The 23,843-nt window shown below is 41.7% G+C and overlaps 1 protein-coding gene across 5 annotated transcripts in view; it reads right to left on the bottom strand.

The window, feature by feature from the left end:
* The window catches only part of shank1 (SH3 and multiple ankyrin repeat domains 1), an 82,882-nt gene that overhangs the window by 1,658 nt on the left and 57,381 nt on the right, over positions 1–23,843 (bottom strand). Inside the window, exons 16-27 of one of the 5 annotated variants that reach the window (XM_032537380.1) lie at positions 20,061–20,143; positions 19,807–19,931; positions 19,066–19,201; positions 18,889–18,969; positions 16,006–16,014; positions 15,648–15,674; positions 15,475–15,531; positions 15,182–15,297; positions 13,914–14,037; positions 9,792–13,296; positions 9,504–9,515; positions 8,284–9,180 (exon numbers count right to left, since the gene is read on the bottom strand). In XM_032537380.1, coding sequence (XP_032393271.1) covers positions 8,284–9,180; positions 9,504–9,515; positions 9,792–13,296; positions 13,914–14,037; positions 15,182–15,297; positions 15,475–15,531; positions 15,648–15,674; positions 16,006–16,014; positions 18,889–18,969; positions 19,066–19,201; positions 19,807–19,931; positions 20,061–20,143 — 5,172 coding nt within the window. The remainder of the gene's footprint in view (positions 1–8,283; positions 9,181–9,503; positions 9,516–9,791; positions 13,297–13,913; positions 14,038–15,181; positions 15,298–15,474; positions 15,532–15,647; positions 15,675–16,005; positions 16,015–18,888; positions 18,970–19,065; positions 19,202–19,806; positions 19,932–20,060; positions 20,144–23,843) is intronic. The other 4 variants (XM_032537381.1, XM_032537383.1, XM_032537384.1 and 1 more) reach the window with 4 other exon arrangements.

Below are 23,843 nucleotides of genomic sequence, written 5' to 3'. Positions count from 1 at the left end.
CTTGTATGGCAGCCTTGGCCACAGTGTATAAGTGTGTGAGAAAGGTTCCTACTATGTAAAAGCGCTTTGAGTTGTTAAGACTAGGAAAGCACTATATAATTAAAAGATAACAACTTTTAGTTCAATGTCTTTCCTAGGTGTCTTACACTTCAACAGGGGAATAGTTAGCTAAACTTCAAACGTGCCTTCAGGATATTAAAACCTGGATGACCTGTAATTTTCTAATGTTAAACTCAGATAAAACTGAAGTTATTGCTCTCGGACCCAAGCACCTCCGTGACGCAATCCAAAGATATGTACTCTGGATGGCATCACCCTGGCCTCCAGCACCACTGTGAAGAATCTTGGAGTCATTTTGATCAGGACATGTCCTTTAATTCCCACTTAAAGCAAATTTCAAGGATCGCCTTTTTTCACCAACGTAATATTGCAAAAATCAGGAATATCGTCTAAAATGATGCAGAAAAAACTGTCCATGCATTTGTTACTTCTAGGTGGATTACTGCAATTCTTTATTATCAGGCTGCTCGAAAAAATCCATAAAGACTACAGCTGATCCAGAATGCTGGGCACGTGTTCTGACGGGAATCAGAAAAGAGATCACGTTTCTCCTGTTTTAGCTTCTCTGCATGGCTTCCTAAAATAGAATAGAATTTAAAATCTTCTTCTCACCTACAAAGCTCTTCATGGTCGGCTCCATCTTATCTTAAAGAGCTCATAGTACCTTACAACCCTAGGAGAGAACTTACGCTCCCCGAATGCAGGGTTACTGGTGGTTCCTAGAGTCTCTAAAAGTAGAACGGGAGCCAGAGCGTTCAGCTATCAGGCTCCTCCTGTGGAACCAGGTTCCAGTTTGGGTCCGGGAGGCAGACCACGTCTCCAATTAAGAGTAGGCTTAAGACTTTCCTTTTGATAAAGCTTATAGTTAGGCATAGAATCGAATATTGTTAGGGAGTAGTAGTTAGTCAATAGTTTATAAAATATAACTAAAGGGAGACTTGGCATACAGCCCGATCCGGTTGGGGGGAGTTGGCCCGACCGGGCTGGAGCTTCTTACCTTGTCTCTCTTGGTTTTGTTGTAATAATAGTTTTAGACAGCTTGGGACTTATTTGATACACTAGTTAGGGCCATAGAATCGAATATTGTTAGGAGTAGTAGTTGTCACATAGTTTTCAGATTTATATGAAAACTAGCTGGCTTTGTCTGGTATACATTTATATAAGGCTATTCTTGGTGCGCTTCCATCTATTATTGTTCACTACTTATGAAGAAAAGTACTGGTCATTACTCTTCCGTTCTCAGGCTGTTGTCTTGTTTTCTGTCCCAGGGTCAGGACGAGTGGGTAAAAAGGCCTTTGCTTATCTGCTCCCTTTACATGGAATTTGCGCAGAAGGACTTGAAACTAGTAAATGGTTCCTTTGAGTATTTATAGCTGAAAATGAGAAGCTTTGAGTTGGACTCCCTACATGTCAATGTTTTAATTGAGTTTATTGTAAGTGCATATTGGTTTTTAGTGTGTCTTGTATGTATGTAATGATGAGTAATTTTGATGCCTATCTTGGCCAGGCTCCCTTGCAAAAGAGATTTTTTATCTCAATGGGTATTACCTGGTTAAATAAAGGAAAATAAAAAAATAAAATATCTATCAATAATCCAGAATATATAGAACTAAGGGAGTTGGCATACAGCGATCCGGTTGGGGAGGTTCTGGCCCGGCGGGCTGGAGCTCTCTTTACCTCGTCTTCTTGGTTTGTTGTATAGTTTTAGACAGCTGGGGAATATTTGATACACTGAGCTCCTCTCTCCTCTATCTTTTCCATCTTTTCATTATGTGCATCCATGTCCCAGAAATGCTTGTTACTAACCTAGCTCTGGGGAGTCATCCCCGGAGTCCTTATGTTTTTTTTCCCCAGCATGTTCCCTTGGATCAGAGAGGCTCCGAAATCAGGGTAGAGCTGTCGCCATGGTCCGCTTACACGTTCTGTGATGCCGTTCAACTGCTACGCTCTGCGGTGCCAGCTACATCCTGCTAGTCTGCTGTGCCTTGTAATGCCGCACAGCGTCCTGCTAGCCATGAACTACTACAAAGAACTTCTACAAACTACTAATTTTTTCTATTTTTATTGCCACTCTTCATTCAACCCCAACCGGCCCGTCAGACACCGCCTACCAAGAGCCTGGGTTCTGCACGAGGTTTCTGCCTAAAAGGAAGTTTTGTTCTCGCCACTGTCGCACTGTTGCTTGCTCTGGAGGAAACTATTAGAAACTGTTGGGTCCTTGTAAATTCTGGAGTGTGGTCTATCTGTAAAGTGTCTTGAGAAAATCTTGTTATGAATTGATACTATAAATAAAATTGAATTGAAATTGAATTGAATTGAATGCAGGGCCGGGGAGCAAACCTTCAACCTTCTGTGTGAAAGCAACCGCACTGATAAAACTGATAAAAAGGCATAATGTAGAGGGAAAAAAAAGTGACATTATGTTAGAAGTATAGTATGTTGCAAAAAGTGATAAAAAAAGTTGCAGTATAGTATGTCGAAAAAAGTGATGAAAACGGTCATAGTATAGTATGTTGAAAAAAGTGAGAAAAAAGACAGTATAGTATAATGAAAAGAATCATAGTATAGAATATCAAAAAAAGTGAGAAAAAAACCATAGTATTGTATGTCGAAAAAGTGAAAAAAGTCATAGTATAGTATGACAAAAAAGTAATAGTATAGTATGTCGAAAAAAGCCACAGTAAAGTAAGTCAAAAAAAAGAGTAACGTATATTACAAGAGTAATTGTATATTTTGTTGGTAAAAGAGAGAAAAAAGACATAGTATAGTAAAATGAAAAGAATCATAGTATAGCATATGAAAAAAGTGAAATAAAAGTCATTGTAAAATTTGTTGAAAAAAAAGTCATAGTATAGTATGTCGAAAGTAACTTATGTCACTAAAAGTGATATAAAAGTCATAGTATAGGATGAAAAAAAGGCATAGTATAGTATGTTGAAAAAAGTGATGAAAAAAGTCATAGCATAGCATATCCAAAAAGTGAGATAAAAGTCATAGTATAGTATGTCGAAAGTAGCTTATGTCACACAAAGTGATATAAAAGTCATGGTATAGGATGAAAACAAAGCCATAGAATAGTTTGGCGAAAAAGACAGTATGATACAATGAAAAGAAAAAAGTGAGAAAAGGGTCACAGTATACTAAGTCAAAAAAAATGATTAAAAAAGTCATAGCATAGTATGTTGAAAAAGTGATAAAAAAAAGTCATGGTATAGTATAATGAAAAGAATTATAGTATAGTATGTCAAAAAAGTGAAAAAAAGACATAGTATAGGATGATAACAACGTCATAGTATAGTATGTTGTAAAAAGTCATAGTATAGTATGTCGAAAGTATGTCTCAAAAAGTGATGAAAACTTCATAGTATATTATGTTGAAAAAAGTGATGAAAGAGTCATAGGATATTATGTTGATAAAAGAGAGAAGAAAGACACAGTACAGTAAAATAAAAAGAATCATACTATGGCATATGAAAAAAGTGATGAAAAAGTCATTGGATAGTTTGTCAAAAAAAGTCATAGTGTAGTATGCCGACAGTAGCTTGTGTCACAAAAAGTTAAATAAAAGTTATATATAGTATGAAAAAAGTGAGAAAAAAGTGGGGAAAAGAAAGTATGGTATAATGAAAAGAATCAGTATGTCAAGAAAGTCATAAAAAAGTCATGGTATAGTATGACAAAAAAGCCACAGTAAAGTATGTTAAAAAAAGCGATAAAAGAGTCATAGTATATTATGTTGATAAAAGAGAAAAAAGACATAGTATAGTATAATGATATATACTGTAAGAGTAACGAGTTTACCTACCCTATCTCTGGAAAGGAAACCACACCTGCAAACGTGTATGTGGGTGTGTGTAATTGTACATGTGTAGCAGCACTGCAGCCAAGAGTCTAGCAAATTAAGTGAAATGTTTTGCACTGTGTTACCTGGGAAATGAGTAGACAAAAGACAGAATAGTATAATGAAAAGAATCATAGTATAGTATGTCAAAAAGTGAGAAAAAAGTCACAGCATAGAATGACAAAAAAGTCATAGAATAGTATGTAAAAAAAGTGATTAAAAAATTCATAGAATAGAATGACAAAGAAAGCATAGTATAGTATGTTGAAAAAGTGATAAAAAAAAGTCTTAGTATAGTATGTCGCAAAAAAGTCATAGTATAGTATAATGAAAAGAATCATAGTATAGTATGTCGGAAAAAGTGATAAGAAAAGTCATAGAAAAGTGATTAAAAAAAGTCGTTTGAAGTATAAAACACAAACAGAAAGGATTCCTATGGAGGTGCGGTCTCTCGCCAGTAGCCTATGTAAATTCCCACAAGCCACGCCCTCTTTGTCCTTCCCCTCAGGCCCCTCCTCCCTACGCCAAAACAGTGACAGAAAGTTGAAACTGAAAACAGTGACATTGTAAAAATCTTGACAGCGTAAAAAAAAAAAAAAACTGTCTTTGAAAAGAAAAAATTTGAAAAAAGTAAAGTGTGTAAAAAAACAAACAATAAAAGAGTCAAGGTATAGTTTGTCGATAAAAGAGAAAAAAGACGTAGTATAATATAATGAAAAGAATCATAGGAAAGTACAGTATGTCAAAAAAAGTGATAAAAGAGTCATAGTATATTACGTTGATAAAAGAGAAAAAAGACATAGTATAGTTTAGTGAAAATAATCATAGTATAGCATATCAAAAAAGTTAAATAAAAGTCATAGTATAGTATGACAAAAAAGTCATAATATGGTATGTAAAAAAAGTGATTAAAAAAAGTCTTAATATAGTAAGTCGCAAAAGACAATATAGTACAATGAAAAGAATCATTGCATAGTATAACAAAAAAAGTGAGAAAAAGGTCACAGTATATTATGTTGAAAAAAGGGATTAAAAAATTCATAGCATAGAATGACAAAAAAAGCATAGTATAGTATGTTGAAAAAGTGATAAAAAAAGTCTTAGTATAGTATGTCGCAAAAAAGTCATAGTATAGTATAATGAAAAGAATCATAGTATAGTATGTCGGAAAAAGTGATCAAAAAAAGTCATAGAGTAGTATGCTGAAAAAAGACATAGTATAGTATGTCGAAAGTATCGTATGTCTCAAAAAGTGATGAAAAAGTCATAGTATAATCTGTCGAAAAAAAGTGAAAAAAGTCACAGTATAGTGTGACAAAAAAGCCACAGTGAAGTATGTCAAAAAAACGATAAAAGAGTATGTTGAAAAAGTGATAAAAAAGTCTTAGTATAGTATATCGAAAAAATTTGAAAAAAGTAAAGTGTGTAAAAAAACAAACAAAAGAGTCAAGGTATATTTTGTCGATAAAAGAGAAAAAAGACATAGTATAATAAAAAAGTCACAGTAAAGTATGTCAAAAAAGCGATAAAAGAGTCATAGTATATTATAGTATATAATGTTGGAAATATTGCAAAAAAGTAATAGTATAGTATGTTAAAAGTAGCATGTGTTGAAAACAGTGATGAAAAAATTCATGACAACAAAAGTGATGAAAAAAGTCATAGTATATAGTATGTCGGGAAAAGTCATAGTAAAATATGTAAAACAAAAGTGATAAAAGAGTCTTAGTATATGTCGAAATAATGATAAAAAAGTGATGGTATAGTATGTCAAAAGGAGCGTGTGTCAAAAAAAGTGATGAAAAAAGTTATAGCATAGTATGTCGAAAAAAGTTAGAATATAATGAAAAGAATCATAGCATGCTATATCGAAAACAGTGATAGTATGTCAAAAGTACCGCATGTCTCAAAAAGTGTTAAAGCAGTCATAGAATAGTATGACAAAAAAGTCTTAGAATTGAATGTTGCAAAAGGGATAAAAAAGTCAAAGTATTGTATAATACTAAAAAAAGTAATGATGATTAAAGAAATCATAAAAGGTATAATAGTAAGTCAATAAAATGTATGGCAATAAAATGTTGAAAAAGCCACAGTATAGTATATTATTAAAAGTCACAAAGAGTTCTTGTTTGTCATAAGAAATTCATAAAAGTCATAGTTTAGTATGCCATGAAAAGAATGAAAATCATTTTTAAAATCATTTCATAAAATTGATAGTATAGCATGGCATGAAAGTCATTGTATATAGTATGTTATTAAAAATCATAAAACGTTATAGTATGTCATAACAAATTCATAAAAGTCATAGAATATTTTTTCTTGAAGTACTCATTTAAAAAGTAACAGTATATTAGGCTATAAAAAGTCATAGTATACTAGTATGTCATTAAAAATGTTAGAAAAATTCCTAGCATAGTATGTCATAATAAAGTTATGAATGCCTTGGCACACAGATCCAGGATTTGAGTCCGACCTTTGACAATTTCCTGCATGTCTTCCCCCTCTCGCTCCCCTTTCTCTCATAGCTTTCCTGTCCATTTAAGGCAGAAAAATATATATATATAAAGTCATGAAAAAGTCTTTGTATAGTATGCCATAAAAAAGCAAAAATAGCATCCAGACTGTAGCTTTAGCCATACTAATGTTTTAAGTAAAAATGCAGGCTGCTTTTCTCTCCTGTTTAGCTGAATTCATTTTAATTTGTTTATTAATCCCCACTGGGGAAATCACAATTTACACTCTGTGTAACTTTTGTTAGTAATCACACACAGGCCTGAAATACACACATGCTCAGGACCTATACATGCACTAATGGGGTGATGTCAGAGTCAGCGGGCTATCAGCTGACCCAACATCCTGAGAGGTTGGGGGGGGTGTACGGTGCCTTGCTCAAGAGCACCTAGCAGTGCCCAGGAGGTGAATGTGGCATCGCTCCAGCCACCAATCTACTCTTTGTACTTCTTGGTCCATATGGGGACTTGAACCAGTGACCCTGTGGTTCCCAACCCAACTCCCTACGGTCTGAGCTACTGCCAGCCCGAGTTAAGTAAGGAGGTAAGTGGTTAATAGCAGTATTTTATATTATTATATAGTAGTAGTATTTTGGTGTACTTTCTTTCTTCAGGTTAGATTGGTTACTTATTACATTAGATTTGATTTGTTAGCCTTGGCTCACCCTGAAGTCTGACCAGGCTCCCACTGTATTTATCTGAATCTGTAAATAAAGTAAACCCTTTTACATTCAGTGATCCTTCTCTGTGGCTACTTGGGGAAGATGGGGCTGGTTCTTGTTGTGTCTTTGCCACCCCTAGACAGGGCATAACAATGTCACATAAACGTCACAGTAAAGTATGCCATACAATGTCACAATATAGCATGTCCTAAAAATACCATAATACAGTATGTCAGAAAATAAGTCATGGTATAGTATGCCATAAAAAGTGGTACAAAAAAGTCATAGTATAGTATGCCATAAAAAGGTCATTAAAAAGTCATAATATTGTATTTAATAAAAATCCTAAAAAATCATTGTATAGTCTGTCTCAAAGACCTTATTTCTACCCCGAGAACTTAGACTTGAGTAGAGATCACAGAGGAGCTATGAGCGAGATTAAACGAGAGCAGCCTTCCCGGAAGCCATGCAGCTGAAACGGCTGCTAACCCCACCCATACAGCTGAGAAATTCATGTGACACGTCATAGGAAAGGACGTCTCATCCCTCTACACACTAAGCTCATTCCCTCTCTCCTCCCATGATTTGCTTGTGTCTCTCCCATGCTTCCTTGATGGGAGAAACTAAGACATGAAGAATGAAGGCGAGTGGAGGAGCCGGGGAATGCAATTCAAGAGAACTGAGATGTACCTATATTGTATAGTAAGTCATAAAAAAAGTTGTGGTATTGTAACGTATGCCATAAAATGTCATAGTAGCCTATAGTATGCTGTCTTTGAACGTTAGCCTGATTCACAATTAATTGCGTGAATTGTCGTCAAATTATTTGCTAATAAAGCAAAAGGCTAGTGCAAGGTTAACAGCAGATTTCTACAATAATATCTAAATTATGCATCACAATGTTGACATAAAAAACGAAACAAAAAAATTTCCAAAACCATTAATCGATAGCCAATGTAAAGTGACGTCATTCCTCTTATATAATGGGATCTCATTTTATGCAAAATGCAAACATGCTACTGGTTGTTAGTGTTTGATATTTTACTTTTTAAGAAGTGTCATTTTAGATGTGTGATTAACTGTTGTGTTGAGTTGCATGTTGGTAAAAAGAACTGTGAAGTTTTTGAAAAAGTTAACTGAAAAATGCATGTAACGAATTGTAAATATTCCAAATAATTGAGATGGTCAGTGACGATAAAAAAAGCCATACCTGTCCATAACGGTCCTCAGGGCCCGTTCTATGTTCATGCGGTGGCCTACACGTGTCACACCCAAATCCAGATAGTCGTCCTTAGTTAAGGAGGGCAAGTGGGTGCCGTCAATCTCGTTATCCAGGAAACGCTCTCTGTGCTCACCCAAGTTCAGGTATCCTAGCCAGTCTGCAACGTCATACTTGGTCCAGTAGGGCAGCGGCTTGGAGGCAAAAGGCTTTGTAGGGGAAGGGGGCGGAAGATGGGGATAACTCAGGCATGTAGGCGGAGGATGAGGGTGCAGGGGCGGAGAAGAGGTCCCGGACAGGAAGTGAGTTGGAGAGAGGGATCGAGAGACAACTAAAGTAGAGTTTGGAGGAGGAGGGGCACCAGAGGGGGCAAACAGGGGAGGAGAGGGCGAGAAGTAAGGATCTCCAAGAGGGTTCCCAGGTGATGGCGGGGTGATTGAACCTCGGAGGTCATACATGGCACTGTACAGAGGTGTGGTGGGGAGGAGCGGAAGGGATGATGGCCGGGGGGGACCCAGCTTTGGCCTCTCTGACGGGGAGATGAGGGGGCTGGGTGCTCGCCTACGCTGGAACATGTGTGATTCTGCTTTACGGGAGTCGCGACTGGGGATGAACTGGAATTCTAGGGCTTTGGTCCGGTAGACAGGTCTGTGTTTGGGGGAAGTGGGGTATGGGGCATAAGATGTCGGAGACAATGGGGAATGTGAACGTGGAGGCTGACAGGCAGCTGGAGGTTGAGGTTGAGGAGATGGGGATCGTCCCCAGTTGGGGTACTGAGAGGCAGGGGTTGGGGACGGGGACAACGATGGTTGCGATAATGAAATCGGAGACGGTGACAAGGATCGACCTGAGGGGGGGCTCAAAGCTGAGGCTGAGTCTTCTGAGAATCTGTGAATGGAAAAGGAGAGAAATTGACAAGAGAAAAGCATGACAGAAGACAGAAAACGATACGATGAAAAACATGCAGACATATTAAGGGAAATGTTGGTCAACACTGACCAGCATTTTTTAGAACCCGTGGATTTAAATGATTTTGTGCTGTTACATACACTGTCAACATCGTGATTGTGTTCAACATTATAAATGAATCAAGTTTAACAAGGTTTCCTCTCCTTCCTCACTGTCTCAAAACCGGCTGTAAATTTAAGCAGGTGTCAAGGTTTTATGTTCTTCCTGACAGAAAAAAAGGAGTGTGGAAGTGGCTCTATTACCTGTTTCTGCTTCTGAGAGAAACACATGGAAAAAGCCAGAGAAATAAAAGGAGAGGTTTACACAGTATAGACATAACACTTACACAAGACATACACAGGCACAGTTTTTCACAGAAGGCCTAAACATCAATTGTGAAAAGCACAGAACTCACAGGTGGCACACCAATACATCCACACAGGTGATGGACATTAATAGAATGACAATGCCGTGCATCAACAACAACAAAGAATGTAGTTCATGCTGTGAAAAATGAAAAACATAAAGTCAAAGTTTTCACTGATGTGTACCTGTGTCTGCCTAGTGGTCTCTGGCTGCTCCAGCTGTCCTTGGTTCTTTGCTGCAGTTTGCTGCTCAGCTCATTTATGATGCTGGGCTTCATACTGGATGCAGGAGGGTAAATCTTTTTCCCCTCTAAAAGTGACCCAGACTGGTCACCGGCCATCTGCCCCTCGCCCCATAGAGGCTTCATCTCAGGAGTGCGAGGGCGATCAAAGTACGGTGAAATAGGGCGTCCCAAATTTTGCATGTCCCTTACTCCATACCCGTCCCGGCCACTTTCATCCACTCCTTCCTCGACCTCATCCTCTTCCTGCTCATCTCTTCGTCTGTGTGAGTGGAAGGATGCAGGAGCAGTGCTGGTCTGTCTGTGTAGATCACTGGTGCGACCTCCCTCTCTGAACCTGTTGGTTTTTGGATAGGTGGAGGCTGCTGCTGTGGCATTCTGCATCTCAAAAGTTTGTCCGTCCAGGTAGCTCATGTAAGACTCCAGAAAATCTCCTCCCCTTTCTGATTCCCCTGTCCCGCCTCCCATCCGTCCTCCTCTCTCCCCTCGGTCCAGCCTGTCTCCACGGACACTGGCCAGGATGCTGTCGAGGTGGTGGTCACTGCTGCTGCGGCTGTCCAGTTCCTCAATCCCAGAGTCCACTACCGTCTCTTGGGACTCTCCTTTCTTAGTAGCGGGGGGAGGACGATGGTGCTCCCCTGTCCTGCGACTGCCAGTGATGGCGGTGGATGATGTATGTGTGGTATGTGTGCGCTCGTGGTAGAGCTGAGTGGAGGTGTTTGTTGTGGTGGCAGCAGAAGTGGTTGTAGCGGCACAGCTAGCGGTCGTGGCGTGTGAGGCATTGCCCCTAAGTGGAGCAGAGGTGGCAGCAGTGGAGGAGGGCGCTGGGTGACTACGATAGGCCGGGGGAGGCGCAACTGTGTGCGGGGGGGGCGTGGGGGAGGAGCGCCCGGGAGTGTGAGAGCTGTTGTAGAGGTGGTGGGGGTGGGACATAGAGAAGGGTCTGTGATAAGATCCGGGAGGGGGCGGTGGTGAGACTGATGGGGGAGGCGGAGGTCCCGCTATCGAGGTGGGCTGCAGAGTGGAGGGAGAGTGAGGGGGAGGGGGGTTGGGCGACGTTTGGGAGGGGGACGTAGCGGACTGAGTCAGGTTAGCTACCTCACTGTCGTAAGATGTGAGGCTCGAGGCAGTGGAGTCCCCTGCCTGAGGTGAGGGCAGGGGTGTATGAGCAGGAAACCCACTTACAAATGATTCTTTTTGGGGGGGTGGAGGGGGTGGTGGTGGAGGAGGAGGTGGAGGTGGCGGGGGTGGGACCTGCTGTTGGCGGGATGTCAGGCTGTTGGGGCGCATCCCGTGTTGTGAGTACCCTGATAGTCCCCTGTCGAAGCTGTTAGCAAACTGTAACGGAGGGGGGAGAGGGTCTGCGTAGACAAACTCATCATCCACATCAACTGAGGGGGCCGGGGGAGGAAGAACCATTATAGCAGTCCCAGTGCTCCCAGTAGTGTTTGCTGTCTGCTGAGTACTGGTAGGTGGAGGAGAGGGAGGGGTGAGGGACAAGATATAGGCATCAGTTTGACTTTCCATCCTGAGAAAAGTGGGCCTCCGAGGCTGCTGAGAATGGGACGCCTGCTGAGCAGAGCTCTCAGCGGCTGCCGCATTGGCAGCAGCCTGTTCTGCCCTCCTCATGTAACCCTCTCTCTCTTTGTCCCTCTCTCTTTCTCTTGACAGCTCCCTCTCCCGATCCCTCGACCTGTCTCGCTCCCTCTCCTTGTAGGTTGGCTGATACGGCTGAGACTGGTAATGGTGTGTGTGGACCGTTTTGTCCTCAGAGAAGCGAACTCTTAGCCCCTCACGAGCCCCTCCTCCTTCCCGCTCCCTCTCTCCTCCACCACTTTCCTCACTCCACACACTCCCAACTCCTCTGAGGATTCTGGGTGAGGGTGGGCGTCCAACAGTGGCTGTGGTAGCGGCCAGAGAAGATGAGGTGACCAGGTATGAAGAGCTGGAGGACTGGGCGGTCGACGACACAGGCTGAGAAGTCACAGTAGACGAAGGAAACATCCCACTCGACATCTGTCGGGTAAAGTGGTGCTCGGTTCCCCTCCTTAATCGGCTGTCATCCCTTAGAGCACGCTCTCTGGCAGCCAGGGCGAGGCCTAGTGGCGACGTGGGGTCAAGAGCCTTTCCTGTTAGAGGGTGAATGAATGTGGTGGTACTGGAGGGTGCTGGCTGCCTGCCTGCTGCTGTGTACAAGTCAGTGGGCACAGACTTAGGCTGATAGTCCAGGGCAGGTGTGGAGTACTCAGGTAGGCCAAAGGCTGGAGGCATACTGCGGGTGTGATGGATAAAGGTATCCCCAGAGAACATGCCCTCGTCAATAGACTTGGACGGGCGCAGCCGTGTTGATGAACTTTCACCCTGTGTGTTAAGCTGTTGCTGTGACACTTGAGTCCTTGTTATTCCATCACTCACTCCCCCAAGACTTACATCCTCCTCAACAGACATGAACAATGAGGCACTCTTTCTGCGGGCTTCATGAAACCGTTCCCTGTCTCGGCGAGCTGCGCCAACAATGGCAGCCCCAAACTGGCTGGTGAAGTCCAGATTATCCTGGGCTCGCATAGAAGGCAAGGACGGAGGCGGCGGCGCTGGGATGGAAGGCGGAGAAGGGGGCTGTGGAGCAGGAGTGGAGGGAGGAGGACCATGAGGCGTTTTTGCTTCATCTGTCTCCCCTGATGCAGGAGCGTCGGCCTCCACACTGCTGCCCTGGCTGCTGCGTCCACTGCTGCTGGTTGAAGGGGCCTTGACGATAATGGTTGGTATGGGGATGGAGCTTTTCTCCACCGAGCCTTTTCCTCCCAGTGTACCCTGGGCCATGCGCAGGTCTTCTACCTTGGATTGCTTCACCAGGGGGCCCTTGCCTCTCCGGGCCCCTCCTTTAGGACCACCTGCTCCAGCCCCAGCTGCACTGCGGTCTGCTCGCTGGGGTTGACTCTGGGTAGACTGTTGTTGCTGGGGCATTACAGTAGCAATGCTGGATGGGGGGACAGCGGTGCTGTAGCCTCTCCTAAGACCTGCACCCTTGGCCCCTCCACTAGCACCTATGCCACCTCCAACAGACTCCCCAGTATACGCAACCTTCCGTGAAGCAGTCCTGCTTTGAGCAGTGTGGGCAGCGGCGTGTGCATACGCGGTTGTGTTGTCCACTGCTCCATCACTGGGACCAGTGCTGGGACCACCGGCCCTTTCCCTGCCCCCATGTGTGAAGTGCACTGACTGGGAGTAGGGCTGGTAGTGCGCAGAGGTGGATGTGGACTGTGAAACGGAGACAGAGGGCTGCTGGGATGACTTCGCTCTCCAACCTAGTGGCGGAGCAGAGGAGAATGGTGGGTCTGGTGGAGCTGTGGTGGGAGGAGGAGGGATTTCGTCTGGGCCAGGCACCGACAGACTGCGAGCAAACTTCATGGCTGGAGGATGCAGGTACTGTCTCTCCTCCTCGGGCACCCCTGCAGTACAGCATTCACAAATGGAGAAAAAATAAATTGAGATGAAATAGGGATTTGCAGGTGGTACGATAGAGAGTGAGATTAAAAGAGGCTGATGAAGAAGAAAAGAAGAAAAGTTTTGGGGTGAATAAAAGTAGAGAGGATATGGAGCCAGAAAAAAGGAAAGCTGAGGGTAATCTATGAGAGTGTCTGTTTAAATCTGACTGCCCATCTACCAGCCAGTGAGTCTGTCCTCAATTCTTATGTCTGTTAGTGGGTAAGTTAGTTAATGCTATTTATACAGTAATTCCACAAACAAGTAGCAACAGGGTAGCATTAGTTTACAAACCAGAAAATAATCCATCTGAATAAAAAAAGGAGATTATTGGCACTATTGTATATAACAAATATTAGTTGGGTAAGTAAAAGACTAACAAACAGTACAGCACAGGTATAGTGAGTTACACAGGTAAGTGTATACCATACAATCAGCTACAGATACAAAATGTGCACTTTGGCCACAGACAACACATGGTTGGCCACAGACAAACAGGTCAGCACAGTGTAGACCTCTACTGGTCCAGAGGACAGACAGACAGGCGAAAGGAGGGGCAGACAGAAAAAACAGACAGCCTCACCGATGGATTTCTGCCGCAGCATACCGTGCGGAGGGCCGTGACCTGAGGTGTACTGGCCACGGTCGTAGCCGAGGCCCAACCCAGACGACATCATCCCCATCCCGGAATGATCCCCGTAGTTTGGCTGAAATGCCAAAAAGGAGCATGTGAAAGAAAGTGGAGAGTGACACGAGACTTAATCATACAGTACAATAAGCTAAAAGAAACTAAAAACTGTGTATGAAGGACTCCTTTGCGTGACTGGTTCAGAGTTAGTGTTGCATGCCAGTTAATGCAGGTTTAAATGAGTCAACAATAAAAGACTGAAAATAATAAAATATGTTGCTGCAGACATGTAACAAATCTTCAGACTACACATTCTGCTCAACATAAATACACAAATGTGAAAATGCCTCTTGTGCTGTCGTCCTTATACATTGGTTCATGTGTTGTTCATAACAGGCCAAGGGATAAAACCTGTCTCCAGTGTGTGTTTATGCAAATCTATGGGTCTCAGTCAATGGGGATCTTTAACTTTTCAAACCTTTTGATGTAAGAATGAGAAGAAACTTTAAAGGTCTCATGACATGGTGCTCTTTGGATGCTTTTATCTAGACCTTAGTGGTCCCCTAATACCATATCTGAAGTCTCTTTCCAAAAAATTCACCTCAGTCACTAGAGCCAGTCCCACAATAAGATTTCCTTAGTATGTGCCATTTCTGAGTCTGTAGCATTTAAGGAGGAGGGGGGGGGGGGGGGGGGGGGGGGGGGGGGGGGGGGGGGGCAAGGTGGAAGTTGGGGGTGTGGCCTTGACCCACAGCCACTTTGCTCGTTTGAAAGCCATGATGTCTCTCTCTCATGGGTGTGCCAAATTTTCTGGACGGGCAAAGAAAAGAAAGGGGAGGTAATCTTGCCCCTTATGACCTCTTAAAGGGGCAATATTCCAGATCAGCCCATCTGAGCTTTCATCTTCTTAAAGGCAGAGCAGGATACCCAGGGCTCTTTTTACACCTATCTCCATTTCTAGCCACTGGGGGACCATAGGCAGGCTGGGGGTACTCATATTAATGTTAACTTTATTAAACCTCATAAAGTGAAATTTTCATGCCATGGGACCTTTAAATAAAAGTTTTGCCCAAGTTTTGCTTCCATATTCTTTACAGCTATATTCCATATTCTTTGATGTCTCTTACTAAAACTCATTGTCAATGAGAGAGGCACTCTTCTCAACCTGATGACAGTCCCAGTCAACACAGGAAAACTAATGTAGGATGTTTCACAATACACACCTCATTGCCATAGAAACTTCGCCCCCTGTCTCTTTTTGGCCCCTGTCCCCGTGTCCCCGGCGCCTCGTTGGTGCTGATTGTCTGCTGAGCTGCTGCAAGAATTTCATCTAGTTTATCTGAGAGAAAAAAGACAGCGAAAGAAAGAGAGAGAGAAAAGGGACATACAGCAATGAAACAGAAAGATGGACAGCAACAAAATGAAGGAAAGGGAAAGGGACACACTTGATGAAGGAGGATGAGAAAGAGTGGAAGAGATTCAGGAAACATCCACTGACAAACATGAGCTCCCTTACTCAAAGCCATCTGATAGACTGTCCTCTTCTTCTCTGTAACTTGTGAGGATTCGAATTCTAAAAAAAAAAAAGATACTCAGAATAAGCCCAATAAAGTGACTGAGCGGTGAGTGCCAAGTCTTTTTGGACAGACATAAATACAACGCCTTAAGTGAGAGTGTACCAGAGCATACCTGATTTTTTTTTCCAAGGGGTAGCAGCTGGAAGGAGGACAAAAGGAGACTTAAGTTTTGGCAGGAGTGAAAGTGCGATAGCATTGTTACAGTGAATACTAATCACATTCACCGGAGCCTGACAAACTGAGTCACCACGGCAGGCTTTTCGATCTTCGATGTTAAAGAACGTACATCACACCCACACTTTAAGACAGCTAAAGCATGCACACTTCTGTTACAGTAAACATGCTGCATACACATACAGTATGCTGTCACTCTCTCGAACACACTTGAAAACCCACACACACACACAGACACACAGACACACACACACACACACACTCAAATGTGGAATTAGTCTAAAGCTGACTCCCACCTCTCTCCACTGTTAAATGGTCAAAATTCCGCAAGCAGTTAAGTGGGGACAAAGGAGACAAAGAAAAGACAGGGTTAGTGGTTAGACAAGTGAACAGTAAAGGGACAAGTCTACAGGAGAGTAAAAGAGGAGGAATTAAAGGTGACCCTTAAGTGTTTGTATCCACTCTTGTAAGTGAGCTTGTGTGTGTGGACTGAATAGGAATAGGGTTATCCGCCCTACTTATACTCAAGCTGGTATATTTCATAATTTGTAGTTTATCGAGCTTAATTAAACAGAAATTAAATGTTAATGACCGATGGTTAAACCAAGCATGAACGGTTCTGAACTTGTCTTGTATTTCAATGCAATTCCAATGCACAAATCCTTCCAATAATAAGCCATAGTTTTTGTCACAACACATGTCCAAATATATTTGAACAACTCTGCTTGAAATGAGTGTCGGGGGAAACAACAATTGGTTGACTTAAGTGCACTGCAGGATCGTTTCTATTTTAATGTCCTTGTTATCTTGCAGCATGACTTCTAGGTGAACTGGGACACTGCACCAATCACACAGGGTGAGATAGTTTAATAGGCGTCACGGCTAAATGAATTCTAATGCATTACAATAGGCATATGGTAGGGGCTGACACGGCTTCTATCACCTTGATCCAGAAGGAGGCAAAAGCAAAGAGGATCAAAGTTATTGTAAAGGTGTGTGACTACAGAATAAGCACCCACATCTCAAGGAACTTAAGCTATTATTTGATGAATGCAGTTCATCTTGAGTGAACTGACTCTTTCATTTAAAAGTATAACCCTAATGAGAGTGTTGAGGCAGATGCTGATATCGATATTTGGGACTTTTATAAAATCTGACAAAAGCTATATCTGCCAATAGTAATTTTCTAGCTAAACACATAATATAACCACATTTGTTTTTTGTTTTTTTAAGAATTAGATAAACACACACTTAGTGGGATATTTTAATCCACTTGTAAATGCTGTCTGGTATATTGCTCTCCATGTAATGGTGACCCTGTTTCTGAATTACCTCAAACCTAGTTTGGCATTTCTGTACAGCAATTTGTTGTTACTTATTGTAAAAAAAAATACACAATATGATACATCTGCAATAAGTTACTATCAGCCTATCTGATTTAGCTCTAGTACTGTGGTGCGTTTACATCTACAGTATATTACTTCACTTAATTTCAATACCTTGGTATGACGATGAAGTGGCTAGTTTACACAGTTTCAAAACAACAAGGTTACTAATATTTTGTCTGTAAAATAATGACCACGTTATCTCTAAAAATCATGACTTCCTTTTGCAGCGGATTAAGTGTTTTGCTTTGTTTGTGGTAGAAGAAGAGGACTTTCGTGTTTTTGCCTAATCCAGCAGATGTTCCTAAAGAACTTCAACACTGTATTGAAGAATAGTTTAATTTGTAGCACCATTAGGTTTGTTGGAGTGATACTTTAAGTAGTGAGATATTGAAGACTTTATCGCTGCAATCATACAGTGCTAGTAGTAAGATAATAGTGTATATAGTGACGGTTCAGAAAACTGTCTGTGTTTCAGACTGGGTGCTCATGCTTTGTGCTGGTGAGGTCACACCACAGAGAGGAGGCAGGTGAGGGGAGGAGATGGGGGAGGAACAAAGCAAAGGGCTGTTTTCTACACTCAGTATACACTTTATTCACATTCTGACTAACAGCAGAGCTGGACGCCTGGTACTTGATGTTGTTTATCGGTTTTGGCAAGTTTAAAATATTGTTTGAAGTACTGGAACCAGATCTGAGACCAGATCTGACTGAGCCCCGCAGATTCCCCTTTCCTTCCAGCAGCTCCACATGTCATCAGCCTTCATACATCATCAGTTACTCACTGGGCAATATAACTTAATCACCAAAAAAAACACAGGCCAACATTTTGATTTGAAATGGGGGTGTTGACCCTCACCATGCACTCTCCTCCCACTATTTTGCCTCAAATAGAGATGGCATAAGCATAGCCACACATAATGCTGTTACCATAGCAACAGACCTGGAAAAAAAGTTGCTTTTACTCAAACATTACTCATCTCAATATTTTTCTCTTGTATGGGATTTATTCCAAATGAATCAAAGACATTCTCAACTAAAAATATCAACAAAAAAAGGACATACAGTATTTTGCAACTTGCAGCTAACTAATAGATGAAGATCAGATACTTTGCCATGATGTCTGTGGCCCCAGAGAAAACTCTTCTCAGGTGACGCCCATTGCCCTGCAGTGTTACCTTGGCAACAAATACTGTGTGTGTGTGTGTGTGTGTGTGTGTGTGTGTGTGTGTGTGTGTGTGTGTGTTTTAAGCAGAGGGGCTGGTGGACTGCTCTGCGGGCACTGGGGTTAAAGCTGTGGGCGGGTCAGGGAGCAGTGGGGTGTGCAGGGGGGTAAGAGGTAAGAGAAGCGGGCAGTGAGAGAGGGATCACAGGGTGGATGGCGACACTTTTTCTGCATGGGGTTACCTGTAGTGGGGGTGCTGGAAGTGACAGTGTGGAACCTCTGAAAGAACAGTGAAATGCATTGAGACCTTCATCCACGGCGGTAGCCAATCGTTTTTTTCATTTTTTTCTTTCTTAACTATCTCCCTTTCCAGGTTGTTGCTGTCTAAATTTAACCCCAGCTCAACTCCCCTTCACACTTTTAGCATCTTTGGCAACGCCCAACACTCACTCTGTTTCTATCCTCCCTCCTCACCTCAATTTATTTCTCCCAGAAACATTTCCTTCTCCCCCTCTTTAGCTTTAAAGCACTCGCCTTATTTGTCTTTGTCTCACTGTCTGCCTGTTTCTTTATTCTTTGTGATACTCTTTTCGCCCCCCCCCCAAAGTTGATCTAAGCCCATTTCTTACCCATCTCCTCCAATTCTGAAGTCATGGATTTGGAACGCAGGGCGATAGCCGGAGTGCTCAGCCTCTTGCTCTGCTGGGGGACTGTAAGGGAGGGGAACACACAGTGGTCGGCAAGCTGTTGTTATCACCAGCATTCACCTACAGAACCACCCCAGGGTGCAGTAGATGGCCTCTTACTTTTCTTCCTCGAACCCTCCTCCATGTCGGGGTTGCGGGTTACCATGACAACCTTGACCATGAGGCTGTTGCCACCTTGGCGGATCATGTTGACGACCTGTCGGTGACCAACCTTCACCACATTTTGACCATTGACCTGGGACAGAGACAACGTATTTATTGAGTTTAATAACATGGCTTGTCATTGCCATTTTCAACTCTTTTCTCTCTATTGCATTTTTGTTCTCTGGCGTCATTTGTGTCAATAAATGATGGAAGTGAAAACTGAAAGTAAAATATAGAGCCAAGTGATTACTTGTAGTTCAGGATTCTTGGACATTCATATCAGCTGAACCTTATTCATTATGTTGTGTAGTAACAATGGATCTATGAATTAATGAATCTTGAAGTCATGTTTGCTTGACTGAAATATATATCACTTTGTATAGTTTTTACAGGCTGGTAGAAGAACCTACAGCTTTTGATGAACTTTGGTGAAAAGTGAGGCCTTGGGTCTTGGAATATAATGTTTGTTTTTGGTGCAGATCTGGATCCATGTGTAAATACAGAAGTTTTATAATATAAAACATTTTGAATAGACCATTTTGAACATTTAGATCCAGATGCAGATGAACCCTTTTCTAAAACAAATCCCACATTTCGAGGACTTTGCTTTCTGGTTCTGTGTAGGTTCAGGAACCTCTACATAGAATCTGTCAGTGCGTTCAATTCCCATAATGCAGTCGTAAATCATGGCAGCACCTCTATCAGGAAATCCCCCATCCTGAGGCCGGCTCTCCAGGCGACGCCTCCCTCGTCCACTGACTCCAGGTACTGCAGGGCAGGGAAAGCCGGGGTGGGGGTGAACTCCTCGATAGGAGTCTGAGCTGGAGACACCATGAAATGGGAGAATGTATGAGAATGTATTATGGATGTGATACAGTATGATTAGAACGCCTTAATCAATGAGTGGGAGTGCAAGACAGGATGTTGTGGTTTTTTTTCTCATTTCTTACCTTTTGCTCCTCTCAACACAAAGCCGAAACCCTCACTGTCTTTTTTCTGCAGAAGCACTGTCTTCTCCTTGATTATATAGTCACTAGCATAGAGGAGACACAGAAGAGACACAGAGAGAGAGGGAGTTGAGTTGAAAGTTAAGTTATAAATCCATAAATCACAACATTTACATTGCTGGTGTTACTTTTCCCTTCCCTTACTCATTGATGTATAACCCCAACTACATCACTCCTCTCCTTTACCATCTGCTTCCCATTTCCTGTGTCTTCCTCTGATGACATCACCACCAGTACTAGGCAAAAACTCATTCCAGCAGTGTAGTGGATTAAAGCTGGATCCCCTGCGTGTGTATAAAGATGGGAATCTGCATATGTAAATATGTGTATACTTGCTAATATACATGTTTATTTGATTGTTATAATCTTCCTTAGTTTTTTTTTTTGCTTTTCATTGTAGCCTCCGGTTCTGTTTCTGAATTCTTTTTTTTTTTTAATCCCATTCCTTTCTATTTTGTATACATTTTTAAAATTTTCAAAAAACGTTTAAAAAAATAGTGTATTGGATTGAAATGTGTCTATTAAGCATGTGATTGAGGACAGAAAACCCAAATGATCAATGTAATCAATGATCAATGATTAATGTAGCAATGTAAAGTGCCCCATGTTCTGAACACTGATGATTTTCTGAAATGTTGATAATACATTTCTGAAATGAAAACTACAAAAACTCCATAGTAGACACAGATAAAAACTGAATATTGATTTTAGGAAATATTGCAGTCTTAATTTCCAACTATTGAGATCCGTCTTCAAAATTCTAATTTGTAATTTATGCCACATTGCTTCACTTTACTGAGTGTTTTTGACGGTGAGCCCAGAGCCGCTTTCTACCAGAACCTCAGTGAAGACGAGATGCTATATATACAGTATGATGGTGCAGCTTGTTGCCTCAGCAACAACTAGATCTGGACGCAGGGAAACTTGCTTGGGTGGGTCCATACCGGAGCCAAGCTGTGATAGTACGCTGGTAGTCAGTGTCAGCAGAGAACAGGCACTGCATGCTCACAGGTGGAGCCTGTACAGTGTAGTGTACTTTCTGTTGTGTCCCGTGGCCCAAACAGATGGCAAATGTGCAACCAGAGGTCAAATGTTACTAAATGTATTTACTCAAGTACTGTAAACTCAAGCACAATTTTGTACTTTATGCATTTCCATTTAATACGTATATTACCACTTCACCGCTACAGAAAATCATTCATTCCACATGCAATAACACTTTTTAACATGTCATCTCTGGGTGGTAGATGAGACTTTTGGACACCACACTACTGCACTAATGCAACCTGGACATTTGGTTTATTTACATTTACATTTTAGCATATTATTTAAGCATTTGCTCATTTTTTGTACCCCCATCCTGTACATATTCAAATATTTGTTATTTTTACTTATTCGTATTATTATTTCATGTATATTGTATGTATGTATATTTTTCCTTGTATTTCATTTATATTTATATTTTGTGCTTTGTGACTGATTTTACTGCTGTAACACAGGAATTTCCCATTTTTCTTGGGATCAATAAACATCTATCTATCTATCTATCTATCTATCTCTACTCAACTAAATACCAGATGGAAATATTACTATTATTAAATAATTACATTTACTTGACAACTACAGTTCCAAGTTACTTTTCCGATCAACATAAACACATATAAGCTTAAAAAATACTATTAAACCAGTTTTTTGCCAAAATGTTTGGTTTGTGAAACCTTACAAATAGCAATGGCTTGTTGAGGCCTCTTCAAGGACGGCAGACCAGATTGACCGGCAATGGTTAAATTCACACATTTTATTTATGTTACTTTTAAAAACAAAAAAGCTACCAATTAATGCTTGAAAAGGTGTATAAATAATATAAGTGTGTTGTATGTGTCCAAGACAGAGGCTTTTTCTCGTAATACCGGCGTAATAGGTGAAGCACAACACAAATGGACGCTCGGCCACTTCAGTTCAAACCACTCGGTGTGAGAAACAGCGCCGCCCCTCAGGGCTGCTGACCTCTGACAAACTCTTGCATGAATCAAAGACCCTCCAAACAGCCATTCAGTCAGTCAGAGGGGCATATATAAAGTGTCAGCTGTAACATACTGTAACCACATGCTGATAATCACATCGAGCACCAAAATAGTCCCAGCCCGCTCCATCTGTTCATCCCTCTCTCTTTTTCATTTCACTGGCTTTTCTTCTTTTGACAATTTTCCATCCTAATGGACCCGCCTTCTCCATGCCTCTATAATGGCTTCCTTCCCTTGTTCTTCAAACTTCTACTAATTTTTCCCTAATCACATGTCCCCCTCAGTGTATTGACTGTATGATGATTTTCACAGGCTGTAAGAGCCTCTCTTTCTCTGCCAAGGCTCTGTCTCTTTGATATTTCTGTCCTCTTCTGTCCGTCTCTGTTGCCCAGCCCAGACCTCAAGCGCTCTGAGGGACCGAGTAAATACATGATCACATACTGCAACAAGTCGCTCCATGAAAAGTCTGCATGTGTGCATTCAACAAACGTATGAGGAGACTTCACCACCAACAGCCAGATCATATTTTTGGCTCCTAGCTTCACGGACTGTAGTTTTGCCCAGTTTAAAAATAATGGACTACTACTACAAATGAAGTTTCTAAGTTCTACACAACCTTTATTTGAGGGACAGCATGATTAAATGCCTCAAACAGAACACTTTTAGCCATTACATATATGGGGCCGATGAGGAACTGTGAAGTGTTGGTCTTGACTTTTTAATTTCAAATAAACAGTGCCTTAGAGGTGCCTGGTTGGTACCCATGCTATATTAACTCATTAGAATGACAAACCACTATGAGAGGTTATAAAGCAGCAGCAGAAAATGCAATATGTGCCTGATGAAAACTTTACGGGCCACTGCAAAGATGCACTTAAAGCCTTTTGCACAGCTAACAATCACTGAGATTAGAGTGACACTCTTGTCTCCTATATTCACTCACAGTGTCTGTGTGGGTATGCATGTCCACTCGGGGTTGCATACATACTGTAACGACATTCCCTCAACTCCAAGCCAACCAGCATCTACAACTCAGTCTTTGCTGTCTTCAAGGATGTCATCAACTTTAAGTGACATTAGCTGTGTCCCAGTTCAATGGCTGGATCCTCTGAAGTCTGAATAATTTCTGGACTGAATGCTCATCCAAATGCAGCCAACATTTGCTCATGACCAGTGAAGACCCCATTGTCCCCAAATCCACTGTGCACTGGTCAGTTGTTGAAAAGAGTGCTTGGGCGATCCTCTTCAACTTGTAAAGTCAGATAAAATTACACGACAAGGTTTTAGACCAGGTTATATCGACCATATTTAGCAATTGTTTGTGGTCAGATATTAAGGATTATGGCACACATTACACAAACAAGATTTTTAAAAAGAGCACTGTAGAGTGCAAATCATGAAAGCCAGGCATAAACTTCCCTGTTTTGTTCTTGTTAGCAGTCTGGTCATGTTGTAAACAGGGTATTAACAACAGATCTTAAATGTTAACACTATTTGATATAACTTGTAATGCAACTTTAGGAATCATTCATCTTATCCCAGTATATCATTTGTATTCCCACTTCATTCGTATAGACACTTTGGTGTTTGAGAGAAATTTCCTCATGACTTTTATAAGATTGTTGTGAGGCTCTACCTTTCTCATTTGCAGAGAAGAGAAGGTTCCGCCTCTCGGGTCCACCTTTGTGAACTGCATCCTTCA

The sequence above is a fragment of the Etheostoma spectabile genome, chromosome 15, assembly GCF_008692095.1.
Source record: "Etheostoma spectabile isolate EspeVRDwgs_2016 chromosome 15, UIUC_Espe_1.0, whole genome shotgun sequence".
NCBI lineage: Eukaryota > Metazoa > Chordata > Actinopteri > Perciformes > Percidae > Etheostoma > Etheostoma spectabile.
Note: the sequence above shows the minus strand (reverse complement) of the source record. Positions and strands in the feature narration are given on the sequence as shown.